Source organism: Cucurbita pepo, chromosome LG05 (assembly GCF_002806865.2).
Source record: "Cucurbita pepo subsp. pepo cultivar mu-cu-16 chromosome LG05, ASM280686v2, whole genome shotgun sequence".
NCBI lineage: Eukaryota > Viridiplantae > Streptophyta > Magnoliopsida > Cucurbitales > Cucurbitaceae > Cucurbita > Cucurbita pepo.
The window spans coordinates 9016452-9032064 of NC_036642.1; the positions used below are offsets into that span (position 1 = coordinate 9016452).

The following is a 15613-nucleotide window of genomic DNA, read 5'->3' on the forward strand; positions in this document are numbered from 1 at the left end:
AAAAAGTAGTGAACGTTAGACAAAAAGTCAACCTAATAGAACATTGTTCTTTCAAACTTAATTCAAAGTATTACAGTGATTGTCATGTCGTTTCAAAACAGTGTCATGTATATCTAATGTTCTAAGTTGATAAAATATGAGTGATCGTTAGACAAAAAGTCAACCTAATAGAACATCGTTCTTTCAAACTTAATTCGGACAAGTATCACAGTGATTGTCATATCTTTTCAAAACAGTGTCATGTATATCTAATGTTCTAAGTTGATAAAGTATGAGTGATCGTTAGACAAAAAGTCAACCTAATAGAACATTGTTCTTTCAAACTTAATTCAAACAAGTATCACAGTTACTATCACATGAAAGTGTTATGTATCTAATGTTTTAAGCTGATAAAATATGAGTGAATGTTAGACAGAAAATCAACTTAGTAAAATATCGTTATTTCAAACTTAATTCAGACAAGAATCATTGTCATATCATTCTATAACAATGTTGTGTATATCTAACGTTCCAAGCTAATTTTTTAATGTCTTTTTTTGAATGACCCTACTAATCATTATTTAATATTATTTTTTCAATATTAAATATTTTAAAGTATATAATAATTTCCTTTGATGGTTGGATTGGGTAAGTTAAAATAAAATATTTTGAAATTATAAATATTCAAAATTTTGAATCTAAATTTTAATCAGACTTTTTAAAAAATTCTTCATCCCTTTTGAATATCTTATAGCTTAAGTAATTTAATTTAAATTCTTTTTAATAATTCTTTTCCTACCAATTTTTTTTTACTTTATTAATTAAAAATATATATTTTTAATCCTTGCTTAATTACTTTAAACTTATCATATATTCATAATCTTTTAAAATTTACCGATCTAATAATCTCTCACACATATTTAATTTTATGTTTAATAGATTAATTAATTTTTAAAAATTTTAAATTCTTTTAAGGTTTAGTTGGATGTTTTTTTAAAAAATAAATTGTAACCTTTGATAATAATAATAATAATAAATATAAAAAAAATGGATTGATTTGAAAGAATATCTAACCAAATACCAAACATATTGAGTGGGTAAAATTTGGTTGAAGAGTTTGGTACTTTTCAATTCAATTTTTTTTAATTATAATATTATATATGAATATTACCATTAAGCATATAAATTGACCTTTTCTCTTTGACCATTTACATGAAAATTAGTTTATATATTATTAATAAATAACAAAATCAATTCACTTGAATTTTATTTATTTATTTATTTATTTGTGATTTCAAAAATAAGAAAATTATACCCGAATAGGGTTTCATTGTTTGAGATACGAACAATTTTGAATAGGTATACTATCTGGTGTCAACATCACACTCTATCGTTGATTTTAGTCTTTCTGTAACAACCCAGATCCACTATTGTGTCCTCTTTGGGTTTCAATATTTGTGTAACGACCCAGATCCACCATTGTCCTCTTCGGGCTTTAGTCTTTGTGTAACGACCTAGATCTACCATTGTTCTCTTTGGGCTTTCTCTCAAGGTTTTAAAACGTGTATACTGGTGGAAGGTTTCCATACCTAAAGGGTGTTTCGTTCTCCTCTTGAACCAATGTGAGACTCTCACAATCCACCCCATTCGAGGCCCAGCCTCCTCGCTGGCACATAGTCCGATGTCTAACAACCCATATCCACAGCTAGTAGATATTGTTCTTTTTAAGCTTATCTTTTCTCGATTTTCTTCAAGGTTTTAAAACGCGCCTGTTAGGGGAATGTTTCCACACCCTTATAAAAATGTGTTTCGTTCTCTTCTCCAACCAACGTAGCACTCTTACCGTTCGTGCTTAATTTTAAAAATACGTAACCTAAAATGAAAAAAAAAATACCTAAAGTTGGGTAAAAGGATATGGATAATGGGAAACATTATTTATAAAGCAAAAAAGCAAATAATAACAAAATTAAAAAATTAAAAAAAGAAAATAAAACGATAAGTTCGAGATAATGGACCGTTTAAAAAAAAAAAGTCTTTCTTTTAGTCAAAGGTGGCCGAACAAAAAAAAAAAAAAAAAAAAAAAAAAAAAAAAAAAAAAAAAAAAAAAAAAAAAAANTTGGTCCAGGTCAGCAACCAAATCCACCACGCGTCATTTTCTTGAATTTTCTATTTTATTAAATAATTAATAAATCCAGGCTGCTCTAGCCTACTACTTTTCCCATTTTTTATTCATTTTCTTTCTAATATAAAAATATAAACCGAAAAGTATTATATATATATATATATATATATTTATGTATTTATGGTTATTATTAATTTCATTAATTATTTTAATTTTAAGTGACTAATGTTCGAATAAATAGAAAACTTTAATTAATTTTTAGATTCGAGTTGAATTAATAAATAATGAAATCTAGTGGAACCATATAACATGTTTATTAAATTTATTATATTTAATTTAGCGGGACGTGACTATGTAATTAAATGGAATAATGCATTAATTTATATAATCTTCCAACATAATTATAATTATATTATATCTATAATTAAAGATGGATATAATATTCAAATTTACGATACTAATGAAAGAATATCGTCACATATTTGCATAAGAAGCAAGTTGACCTATAAGAGAAAAATTTACACCAGAGTTGGAACAATGTTTGCGAGATTCCACGTCGGTTGGAGATGAGAACAAAACATTATTTTATAAACGTGTGAAAATCTCTCCTTAGGAGACACGTTTTAAAACCTTAAGGGGGAAAGTCCAAGGAAGATAATATCTGCTCGTGAGTTTGAGCTGTTACAAATGGTATCAGAGTCAGTCATTGAGTGGTATGCCAACGAGTACGTTGGCCTCCGAGGGAGTGGATTGTGGAAAGTAAAACACTCGTGCTCGATTAGAATTGAGTTTAGTAGGTTTAGATGGTTTTGTTTTAATTATCAGTGTTCGTGAGTTGACTCGAAATAAATACAGAATGTTCAATAAAACTTTCATGTTTTAGATGGAATTAAATTTATGGTAAGTTGATATTTTAAATGGATTAAAAGACGAGAGATTTAAAGGACTAAATACCAAAAATTTAATTATTTATTTATTCAAACATAAAAGAAATAAAAATATTATAGATTTTCTCCTCAAGATTCAATTATTATTTCTCCAAAAAAGAAAAAAAAAAGAGTCAATTAAACAACGCGCTCACGGTGCCTGCCAACGCGAGTTTCCATAATATTCTGCCACCCAATGACCGATAAACAACAATACAAAACCAACCATTCACGTGATTACACGCTCCGTCAATCAACGGTTCGGATTTGAATGATTGAACATCTGAGCTGGAGATTTGTTACACGCGCTTTTGTGGCCGTGGGGTAAGAAAAGTCGCTCATGATCCGCCAGAAAGGCAGGTTATAAAAGTAAGAAAATTTGAAAAAAAAAAAAAAAAAAAAAAAGGAAATCTAGAATCGTAATTAACGCGGAAAAGCCAAAATAAATAAATAAATAAATAAATAAAAAATCTAAAAATTCGATTGTCGTAAATAATGGGAAAATTCGACGCATAAAATTGGCTTCCCTCTCTTTCTCTCTCCTCGTATCAATTTCCAATTTCAACCCTCTTGGTCTAGGGTGGGTCCCGCTATTCGTAATTTTTAACTTGGGTATAGTTCAATTGACTAATAACTATGTTCTCAATGAGACGTCCTGGTTCGAAAAACTTGATCAATTCAACTTGCAGTCATAAAGATCATCTAGCTAGCTGCAGTCGAGCCCAACTCATAAATACTTTTATTCTCGATAAAAAAAATAATGATTTAAATCTTAAATTCTCTAGTTGAATTACAGAAAAATAATTACGAGCACATTTGAATTGAATAAGTCATATATTTAAGTTCTAATCCCTGTCTTTAAATTAAAAAAACATTTATTAAGCATGAATAAGATCGTGTTTAATATATCCATCAAATGTTAAGTCTGTATTTAATAAATTCTTAATCCAAATACAATCTATGTCCTCGTGCCGTTCTTTTTTATTATAGCTTTCTTCTAGGCTTCATCCCGTCCGTTCCACCTAGAGGTGTTGTCGAGGAATTGCAAGACCTTCTCGAGCACAAGATAGGTAATTCTTGGACCACGCCTTTCGATTTCATTGAGCTTTCAGATTTCACAGAACTCCATGTCTATCGAGAATTGCATGAAGTTTCTTTGTTATAGTTTCTTCACCGTTTCATTTTAAATTATTTTAAGTTTTTTTTTTTTTTTTTTTGTTTCGTGTCAATTTATTTTTTTTATGAAATGATTTGAATTAAGTTTTCAAAATGTATATTAAACCACACTAAAACTTTAAAATTCGTATCTAATATTCTTCAAGCTTTTGAACTCGTTTAAAATCCACATATTTATAATAGATTAGTTAGGGAGTGTTCATATGACCCAGTAAACTACCGAGCCCAGATTACCGAACTTAACAGTCTTGCGTAAATATTTGATATTTAAATTGTACTAAATTTTAGGTATTAATGTAACATATATTGTGAACTGTTCTGGTTGCTCGAGTCATCAACTCAGTCTATTTTTTTTTTTTTTTTTTTTTTTTTTTTTNCTGTGCACAGTTCTATAATGAATCCAATAGACGATCAAGATTTCAACAGGAACAAATCGTATCGAGTTTTGATCGACCCAATACAAAAAATTTACCATAGTTTTTTACCATTCCATTTAAAAAGCAATAACCCCTAAAAACCATGGGCACAAAAATGACCGAATAAAAGGAAATTAATTTAAAAAAAAAATGATAATAAAGAGTGATGGTCGCAGTTGGGTGGAAGAAGAAGGAGAAGCCGGCTAAAGCCTGCTGTCCACCGAGGCCAAGAAAAGTCAGCCCCACCATATGATCAAACCATGTGTCCACAAAAGTAAACCAAAAAAAAATTAATTTTATTTATTTATTTATTTATTTATTTTTATTTATATATTTTGGAATCTGCAACTGCCGCTCTGACCCGTCTTTTCCTTTCCTGCCTGCAATTATTCCCCACCCTCTCAGACAGGTAATAGTTATTACGAAGAACACCAATAATTTTCTGTTTTTTTCGTGTTTTTTTTACTTAATCTTTTCTTTTTTCTTTTGGGTTTTAGAAAAAAAATGGAGTGTTTGGAAGCTAAGGCTTTGAAATCGAGTTTCCACTGGGAATTAGCCATGGAATCTGCTCAACAAGACGCTTTGGTGGAGGAAATTTGGTGTTTGAACGGAGCTAATCTCGTCGCCGGCGAGGATTTTGAAGTCGACGAGTTTTTTAACTTCTCTAATGGAGATTTTGAACATGGGTCTGCTTTGAGAGTTGAGGAAAATGACGATTATCGTGAGTTTGAGAAAGACTTGGTCTCTGTTTCGTCGGATTCGAACCAGTCCGGCGAGATTCCGGCTGCCGGAGAGGAGGATTCGAAGTCGCTTCTTGCCGTTGAGCTTGCTATTCCGGTAAATTAATTTCTGGGGTTTTGTTTGTTTTCGTGGGTTTTTGAACTTTTTTTAAAAGTTTTAAAATCGAAATCGGAATCTTCGTCTTCTCAGGGCGATGCTATGGCGGAGCTTGAATGGGTTTCTCATTTCGTCGATGATTCTCAGCTGGGATTTTCCAGCGCCGCCGTGGCTTTCAGCCGCTCCGAGCCGGAAAAGAACCTCGCCGGAGGTGTAATTTCGTGTTTGCCGACGTTTGTTCCGGTCAAACCAAGGACGAAAAGGTCGAGACAAAGTCGTCAAACGAAATCCACTGGTTCTTCTCTGAACCAATCGTCGTCGTCGTCCTCCTCCTCGACGTCCTCCGGCGTTTCCTCCGCCTCACCGTGGTTCATCTTCTCCGACGCCGGTGACAACGTGGACTCTTCAAACGCCGCCGGCGAGCCTCCGAAGAAGCAAAGGAAAAAGTCAATAACATCGTCGCCGACAGCTCTTCAATCCGGTGGTTTGACCGGTCAGATTCCGCGGCGGTGTAGTCACTGTCTGGTTCAGAAGACCCCACAATGGCGAACCGGTCCACACGGGGCCAAAACACTCTGCAACGCTTGTGGGGTCCGGTATAAATCCGGTCGGCTTTTTCCAGAGTATAGACCGGCGTTGAGCCCCACTTTTTGCAGCAATGTTCACTCAAACAGCCATCGAAAAGTGCTCGAAATGAGGAAGATGAAGGAGGTCTCCCAACCGGCAACCGAGTTGACTCCAATGGTCCGGAGTTACTAAAACCGACCAACCGGCTGAACCGATCGAACCGGTTGGATTTTGTTGTAGGGCTAAAAAGGGAATCCAATTTATAGTTGTAGGGTTAGGGGAGAAATTAGGCAGAGCATTAATTTTATTATAGTATTTTTGTGAAATTAATTTGATTAATTAGATTAGGTAGGGAAAAAAAAATAGAGATTTTTCTATTTTTGTATTAATTTAGATAATTTCGAATATAAATATTCATACTTTCTCTACAAAGTTGGCTTCCTTTAATTGCTTTTTATAATATTTTTTTTAATTATTATTTTTAAAAGAAAAAAAAAAGGGCAAAAAAAAAAAAAAAAAAAAAAAAAAACATTATTGAAGCTTTTAATTTATTGTTGAGACATTATTGAAGGGGGCAATAAAGGTGAGTGGGATAAGTGGTTGAAATTATCTCAATACCTACCTTTATAATATCTTATTCTTGAAAAATTTAAATTATTTATATCGAGATGGATAATCATTTGATTTTAAAAAATGGTTAAATTAATAAAAATTACTTAAATTTTATACTTTATTTTAAAAAATATTTTAAATTTTTAAAAGTTTCGATAGTTTCATTAATGTTCTTCAATATTTTTAAAAAACCGTCAGTACTACGTTTAGAAAATACTCATCAAATTTCAAAAGTCACATTAATGCCCTTTATTTATAAAAAAAAAAGTTCAAAAAAATTATTACCGTAAATATATGGACGAAAACTCTCTATTGATAGCTTATATTATTTTCAAGTTTTTTTATATTACGTTTAAAAGTTCAGGAATATTTTTGAAATACTATATTAAAAAAAAACATTAATATTTTTTTTTTGAAAATGAAAAAGTAATTTTTGAAACCCCAGTAAGTTTAAGGGTATATTTGCAATAAAGTATTAATGATTTTCATCGATAAAAATATTTTTTAATTATTTTTTTAAATTTAAAGATATTGAAACTTTTGAAAATTAAAGATATATTTATTAATTTTTTTTAATTTTTAAAATTTGATTTAATTTTTGAATTTATGCGTAAAAAAATAGATAATAAAAGAAAAAAAAAAGAGTGAAAAAAAAAAAATCAAGGACTAGTTTTGAAAACTTTTGAAAATACAAGGACCAATATGCAAACCTTAAAAGATTCAAAAAACCAAACATGTAATTCAAATTTTACTTTCATGAAGTAACATAATATCTCATCAAAATGAATTGAAAAACTAAGAACAAGCATGAACAATCCTTAAAGATGATTAAATTCATCACATTATTTATTACACCCATGCCCATCTCTACACAGTTGTAAGAAAGATAAGAACTTGATCAATATTTCACATGATCGGGCGATGTCGGGATTCGACAAACTACTATTGTAACGACTCTTGTTTATTCTAGTAATCCGTGGACAACCGTACCTCATTTGGGTCGTCTCCGGTAAGGGTATAAGATATCGTCGAAGCTCTCTTTTATGTAGTTGCAAACTCGGTTCACATTTCTTGCTACACCTGATGCAACAAGGGCTGCGTTTCTTTTAAACCTGCACCACATTGTTCATAGACATTGTTCATAAATTGAAACCCATTTAGCAGTCAAAAGATTTAGTGTGTCAAGAAAGTTTTTGCCTGTTTAGGTACTCGTCTCCAGCTGGATACGACGGTTTATAGCTGCGTGGCTGTGGAAAGGCGGGGCTATCTGTTGAATACGAAGATCAAACTTGAAGATTAGTATCTCTCCAACTAAGAAGAACGGACACAGACACGAGACACAATTGATCAAAATATGTTTTTTTTTCTAAAAGATGCTTAAAAACGAGTTAGAAAATTCACTCTCAAAATCTAGTTATTATGCTTAAACCAGTATCCTACGCATGCCTAATGTCACAATCGCACTCTTGGGGTAAGGGGACAGCGATTGTGCAACACTTGTTCTAACCCAGTGAACAAGTTAACGTCGGCGTATTGTCGAGCCTCGAGTCACGTTTGCGAAAGTTGTTTTAGAAAACGTGAGCGAGGAAATACATTTGAAAACAATTTGAAAGAATTTANTACAAAGTTGGCTTCCTTTAATTGCTTTTTATAATATTTTTTTTAATCTAAGAAAATTTAATGTTTATAATTGATGTTAGTGGTGATCTAATACTACCGNAAGCTTTTAATTTATTGTTGAGACATTATTGAAGGGGGCAATAAAGGTGAGTGGGATAAGTGGTTGAAATTATCTCAATACCTACCTTTATAATATCTTATTCTTGAAAAATTTAAATTATTTATATCGAGATGGATAATCATTTGATTTTAAAAAATGGTTAAATTAATAAAAATTACTTAAATTTTATACTTTATTTTAAAAAATATTTTAAATTTTTAAAAGTTTCGATAGTTTCATTAATGTTCTTCAATATTTTTAAAAAACCGTCAGTACTACGTTTAGAAAATACTCATCAAATTTCAAAAGTCACATTAATGCCCTTTATTTATAAAAAAAAAAGTTCAAAAAAATTATTACCGTAAATATATGGACGAAAACTCTCTATTGATAGCTTATATTATTTTCAAGTTTTTTTATATTACGTTTAAAAGTTCAGGAATATTTTTGAAATACTATATTAAAAAAAAACATTAATATTTTTTTTTTGAAAATGAAAAAGTAATTTTTGAAACCCCAGTAAGTTTAAGGGTATATTTGCAATAAAGTATTAATGATTTTCATCGATAAAAATATTTTTTAATTATTTTTTTAAATTTAAAGATATTGAAACTTTTGAAAATTAAAGATATATTTATTAATTTTTTTTAATTTTTAAAATTTGATTTAATTTTTGAATTTATGCGTAAAAAAATAGATAATAAAAGAAAAAAAAAAGAGTGAAAAAAAAAAAATCAAGGACTAGTTTTGAAAACTTTTGAAAATACAAGGACCAATATGCAAACCTTAAAAGATTCAAAAAACCAAACATGTAATTCAAATTTTACTTTCATGAAGTAACATAATATCTCATCAAAATGAATTGAAAAACTAAGAACAAGCATGAACAATCCTTAAAGATGATTAAATTCATCACATTATTTATTACACCCATGCCCATCTCTACACAGTTGTAAGAAAGATAAGAACTTGATCAATATTTCACATGATCGGGCGATGTCGGGATTCGACAAACTACTATTGTAACGACTCTTGTTTATTCTAGTAATCCGTGGACAACCGTACCTCATTTGGGTCGTCTCCGGTAAGGGTATAAGATATCGTCGAAGCTCTCTTTTATGTAGTTGCAAACTCGGTTCACATTTCTTGCTACACCTGATGCAACAAGGGCTGCGTTTCTTTTAAACCTGCACCACATTGTTCATAGACATTGTTCATAAATTGAAACCCATTTAGCAGTCAAAAGATTTAGTGTGTCAAGAAAGTTTTTGCCTGTTTAGGTACTCGTCTCCAGCTGGATACGACGGTTTATAGCTGCGTGGCTGTGGAAAGGCGGGGCTATCTGTTGAATACGAAGATCAAACTTGAAGATTAGTATCTCTCCAACTAAGAAGAACGGACACAGACACGAGACACAATTGATCAAAATATGTTTTTTTTTCTAAAAGATGCTTAAAAACGAGTTAGAAAATTCACTCTCAAAATCTAGTTATTATGCTTAAACCAGTATCCTACGCATGCCTAATGTCACAATCGCACTCTTGGGGTAAGGGGACAGCGATTGTGCAACACTTGTTCTAACCCAGTGAACAAGTTAACGTCGGCGTATTGTCGAGCCTCGAGTCACGTTTGCGAAAGTTGTTTTAGAAAACGTGAGCGAGGAAATACATTTGAAAACAATTTGAAAGAATTTAAAAAAGCAACGTTATATGGCTACAAGCAAAGAAAGAAACATCATGGCTTAAATAGCATATAACTCAGGGTGGGAAGAATTGACGACTAGTCCCATCCTCCTATAGTACATTTTGTGGCATTTAGCCCTGGCGGGTGTTGACATGATTTTGGTGAAAAGTCATACACCCCCGTATTGATACAACATGTAATAGTAAAGACCTATCTAAGATGAAAGCATGTAAAAAGGGTTTGGAATGGGCATGGACAACACGTCCTAGACAAGCATGACCGGGACATCCGACATGTGACCAAGACAACACGCCTTGGACAAGCATGACCGTGACACCTAACATACGTGCTCTTACATTTGTACCATTAGTGTTAAACATTCATCATAAGTGTGCAATACATGTCTAAACAGTGTCAAAGTGTTCATGGCTTTCTAAGCTCTACAACATTGGATTAACGGATTTATCGAGCTCGAAACGAAGGTATCTAAGACGATAAAAGGAAATTGAAGGAGTACCTTCAGTTTTATTATGTAAATGAGCTTGGGACTGTTCCGCAGGTCTTTTGTCCAACAATACCTAACAGGCATATCATTGTTGTCAAGATATAAAATGATAAAAGAATAACATTTTAATGAAATATAAACTAAAAATGCATCTAAAATTGTAGGGTTTAGGGACCCTTACGAGACCAAAGAGTCGGCTAAATTAATAAAAATACCCCTAAACTTTTAAAAAATCTAAAAAATACCCTCATTATTACTCTTGGAGGGAAACCGTATTATGTTTCAAAAATACTCTTGAACTTTTAACAGTGTTTCAAAAATACCCTTGAATTTTAAACATTTTCGTTAATACCCTCCAACGTTATTAAATTAAAAAATACCCTTACCGTCATTACTATGTTTAAAAAATACCCATAAAAACTTTTGAAAAATAGTATAAAAGGTTTCTATCCAAAACTAACTGTAAGGGTATTTTTGAACTTTTTTTAAATTTAAGGGTGTTTTTGAGACTTTCTTCAAAGTTTAAGGGTATTATTAAAACTTTTGAAAGTTTAGAGGTATATTTGAGACAAAGTATAAAGTTCGAGAGTATTTTTATTAATTTAGCCCGAAGAGTCTAATTAACGGACACTCGTAAAGAAGAGTTACATTTAACGAACCCCAAAAGCTCCTCCCCAAATGTCTCAGACCCTTTAAAAATCTAACAGTTCCTCATAGTAAGCCCAAATATCCCACAAAATGGCAAAAAATTCAGGCTACACATGAATTTTAAGGGCTATTAAGAATAAAAAGAGCATCACAACATAAGCAGATGAGGCATTACAAACCTCTAAACCGACGCAGAACGGCAGCTCAGCTTGTTTGTTTTGCTCGTCGTTTGATGAACCTTTCTTTTCTAAGTAGACAGAGTAACCAACGCAAGCATACTTGAAATCTGTTAGACTTCTTCCCTCTTTTGAAGCTTCCTGCTCGGTTTCTCCCACTATGTAGTTTGGTACTGCTTACAAAAAGTGATATTTACTATGGGTATAACAAAAAAGAAGCCCTCAAAAAATTACACGAATAGACACTAATGTAAACAGCCTAAAACAACGATTCCACGTGGAGTAAGCAAACTAGTAACCCGACGAAAGATGATCAAGATCCTCCGATTGTTGATGACAAATGAAACGCCATTATGGACACAATACTAAGGAAGAATGTGAAATCCCACGTCGGTTGGAGAGGGGAACAAAACATTCTTTATAAGGGTGTGGAAACCTCTTCCTAGTAGACACGTTTTAAAACCGTGAGACTGACGACGATACGTAATGGACCAAAGAGGACAATATCTGCTAGCGGCGGGCTTGAGCTGTTACAAATAATGTCATCGTTGGGTGCTCACTCTACCTAGTAAGACTTGTCAAGCAAAGAACTTCACGAGTAGGAGAAGGGGAACATGGAATGAGGAATGAGGAATGAGGAACTTCCTATGCCCACTACCTTCGAAGACTCGCCAACAAAACCCCAAAGAAGGCGAAGAGGATGAATCAAAAGTAGACAAAATAGAGGCCATTGAGAATTACTTCGGATCAAAGAAATGATAAATGCAAGGGAATAACTCACAAAGAAGCTCAATTCCTACCCACAAATCCTCCGTAAAAAACGCATCTCCAATAACCTAAGCAATTTCGATCACCTAGCAGACCTTTGATTTATTCCGTCCAAGCCCTCATAGCATTCCTTAAGTCCCATAGGTTTGATCCTGTAGAATCTGATCTTCTGCATAATACTAATCGATAGGGCCTCATTGGTAAGTTCTACAATATCTTGTACCAACATCATTGTAAGCTGATTTCGAGCTATCGGGAGAGGAGAGAATAGTAAGAACTAGCGTTCGTATTGAGACTCAAACTCATAGGCATTTAACGGTGTTGTTGGAGATCAATCTCTATGGTCAATACAATCGTACCTTTACAATAAAATAGATTCAAAGGCAATTCCTCCACCAAATTGTCTTCTACATATGGATAGATCTAGGATATTCAACCCATGGATTCTCAAATGAATAATGAATGTATCCACTCAAACAACTAGCTAAACCAATGACCCATCATATATACGAATATCTCAAGGACATGGTGACAAAGGTTTAGACCAATAACCACAACGAGAGTAAAAGAGTATGCAGCTAGCTGCACCACTCGGACGACTCCAAGTGATTTCTTGATGTTTGCATGGTTACAAATCACATTCTAAAGCATTGCTGCAGCAGACATCTGAGCGTAGCTCGTATTTTTCTGACTAATCCTCTCCTGTTTTCAAAGACCTTTTCCAGTTCCTAACACTAACCCAAAAACCATTTCACGAGTACTCCTACTTTATCTCATGCTTCTAAGTGAGCTAATGTAGTTTATTCAATACGTTCTTCATTCAGCTAATAGTCTCGTCCCATTCTTTATAAGATCGGGCCAATGTTCTGCAAGGGAAGTTCAATTTTCACTTTGATCCTGAAAGATTCCTACTCCTAATGATAATGTTCCCAAATTTTCCTCGTCATAACTTGATTCATATTCACCTACTGGATTTTGAGATTCAGGAACAGGGCTTCATTAATCCACTTTCTCTCCTATTCTTACCTATCTACATCAAAAAGACACTCGGTTGTGGCATCTTGACCCAACAAATATCAAGTTCTACTACTGGGAGCTTATCCACCAAGGCATAAACATCCAGGATAGGGTTCGAAATGGCTTCCAAGGATGAAACAATCAGAAAAAAAGCAAAAACAATATCAATCTCCTTGGATTTCAAGAACCAGCCATATCAGAACCCAAATTGAAATCGAATACAACAAAATCACGAATCTAAAAAGATTCTCAACCATTTACCGATACCCCCAATTTCATGGTAATCACTAATCCAATGGAATATGAACATGCAGGAAGGAAAGCAATAAAGAGGTACCTTGTTCGAGGGTTTTGGAGAGTCCAACACAGGTGGGAGATTTAGATTTGGATTTCTGAAGTGAAGAGTAATAGAGGCAGCCCTTACAGGACTTGCCAATGAAATCCTTGGCGCCATTAGAAGGAAGGTTAGGAGAGTGATTCTGAGGTCCGTCTGATTCAGCCATCTCCAAGTTCTTGAACACTCTCGCTAGCTATGCGCATCAAATTCAATTACTGCAGCAATGGGTTCGTCCAAAAACTCTCTCTCTCGCAAATAGCAGGCTATGAAATTTGCAGGAATGGAAAGCACTGAACGAATAAATATTTTATTTTATGAGCTGAAAAGTAAATAAATAATAATAAAGTATTTTCATTTTTAAATGTTTTATTTAATAATTTTCATTTTTAGATGGGTCTGGTTGCTAGATTTTGTGCTATTATCTTAAAATTAATCTCACTTTTAATTTTATATTTAATATTTTTGTGCATTTTAAAAAAAAATTGGTGGGTTAATAATATTTTTAAAGCTTAAATGTAAATTTAAAAGTCTGAAAATACTTTCACCATAATAATTGGTATCTTATTCAACTAGTTAATTCGAATATATGTAAATTTAGATATTTATTAGACACAGCTTTAACCGTTGAATAATAATTTTTTTTTACATTTTATTAATTAAAAATTGTACCGCTCTCACCAAAAACCTGGGTTCAAGTCTGGGCAACGAAATATTTTATTTTCCTTTTTTTTTTTTTCTATTATATTAACGTATTTTTATTATTCTAAAAATGATAAATAAATTTCGTTGCATCACTTTCTTAGGGTTCAAATCCTCACAACGAAAATTTTATTTTATTTCTTTTTTTCTATTTTATTAATAATATTTATTTATTGTGGAAATGGTACACAAATTCCGTTGTAGTCTAGTTGGTTAGGATACTCGGCTCTCACCCGAGAGACCCGGGTTCAAGTCCCGGCAACGGAAATTTTATTTTTCATATTCTCTTCTTTTCTATTTTATTAAATAACCTAATTATATGAGTGTAAGGATTTCACAAATTCCGTTGTAGTCTAGTTGGTCAGGATACTCGGCTCTCACCCGAGAGACCCTGGTTCAAGTCCCGGCAACGGAAATCTAATTTCATTTTCTCTTACCTTTTCTACTAATAAAGGTAATTGTATTAGTGTTAAGATTTTACAAATTCCGTTGTAGTCTAGTTGGTCAGGATACTCGGCTCTCACCCAAGAGACCCGGGTTCAAGTCCCGGCAACGGAAACATTTTTTCTTTTTCTTTTCTTTTTTATTTATTAATTAATTAATTATTATATAGTTTAGTGTAAAATCGCTAGATAAAATCTGTTTTTTCTTGTAGGTCGGATAGTCATCACCCACTCTGTTGGCCAGGGTTCGAATCCTAGGAACTTTCAAACTTTTTCTATTTTATTAATTTGAGTTTTATTATATTCATTATAAAAATTATTGAAAATCTGTTACAGTTTAGTTGTACGAATTAGGAAGTTCTAATTTAAAATAGTTATTTAAAATTTTAGTTTCTTTATTTATTAAAAAAAAAGGAAACAAATGTATTTTATTTTTGTTTAAATATTTCTTTGGCTAAAAAAATTAATTTATTTGTATATCTAGTCATTATTTTTATTTTTTAAACAAATATTATATTGTTTTCACATTAAATTTACTCAATTTTCTTTCCAACAAATAATGACATTTCAAATCAAACTCAAACATGGTTTAATCAAGGAATACAAGTTAGTTAATTAATTCCCGCTTCTAAATTTAGGGTTGGAAGAAACGAGAAACAAGAAACAATGTCCACTTTGTATCGTTTTAACGAGTTTTTTAAGATTACACAAATACTATCTTCTTTAGACTTTATCTTCCCGACTTTCACATTACGCGTCTATTAGGGAGAAATTTCCACACCCTTGTAAGGAATGCTTTGTTCACTACTGACATGAGGTCTCATAGTTATCGAACATATTTCTTCTTCTAGTATCTTAAAAAGAAATGCAACATGAAATACGAACGTTATCGAACGAGAGCTCAATTCTCTAGCATAACCCGAAAAAGACGAGACCCCGAATTTCCTATACACAAACCATACTCCCTCCCATCCACACACTA

General features: G+C 32.4%; 2 protein-coding genes and 3 non-coding genes across 5 annotated transcripts; 4 read left to right on the top strand and 1 right to left on the bottom strand.

Annotated features, from left to right (window-relative positions):
- The first annotated feature begins 4853 nt into the window (after nt 1–4853).
- LOC111794637 (GATA transcription factor 5-like) lies at nt 4854–6386 on the top strand. The gene is made up of 4 exons (XM_023676721.1): nt 4854–4893; nt 5025–5028; nt 5117–5456; nt 5550–6386. Exons 1-4 carry the CDS (start codon nt 4869–4871, stop codon nt 6213–6215), a joined length of 1035 nt encoding a protein of 344 aa, XP_023532489.1. The 5' UTR covers nt 4854–4868; the 3' UTR covers nt 6216–6386.
- A 995-nt stretch (nt 6387–7381) lies between these two features.
- Nucleotides 7382–13794, bottom strand: LOC111795126. Its single transcript, XM_023677381.1, has 7 exons — nt 13490–13794; nt 11371–11540; nt 10556–10616; nt 9628–9697; nt 9428–9542; nt 7833–7906; nt 7382–7747 (listed from the first exon to the last, which is right to left on the bottom strand). The coding sequence occupies exons 1-7, from the start codon at nt 13653–13655 to the stop codon at nt 7627–7629; spliced, it is 777 nt and encodes a 258-aa protein (XP_023533149.1). The 5' UTR covers nt 13656–13794; the 3' UTR covers nt 7382–7626.
- A 588-nt stretch (nt 13795–14382) lies between these two features.
- On the top strand, nt 14383–14455 carry TRNAE-CUC. Its single transcript has one exon. It is a non-coding gene; the product is annotated as a tRNA-Glu (tRNA).
- A 75-nt stretch (nt 14456–14530) lies between these two features.
- On the top strand, nt 14531–14603 carry TRNAE-CUC. The gene has a single exon. It is a non-coding gene; the product is annotated as a tRNA-Glu (tRNA).
- Nucleotides 14604–14673: 70 nt separating this feature from the next.
- TRNAE-CUC lies at nt 14674–14746 on the top strand. Its single transcript has one exon. It is a non-coding gene; the product is annotated as a tRNA-Glu (tRNA).
- Nucleotides 14747–15613: the final 867 nt, after the last annotated feature.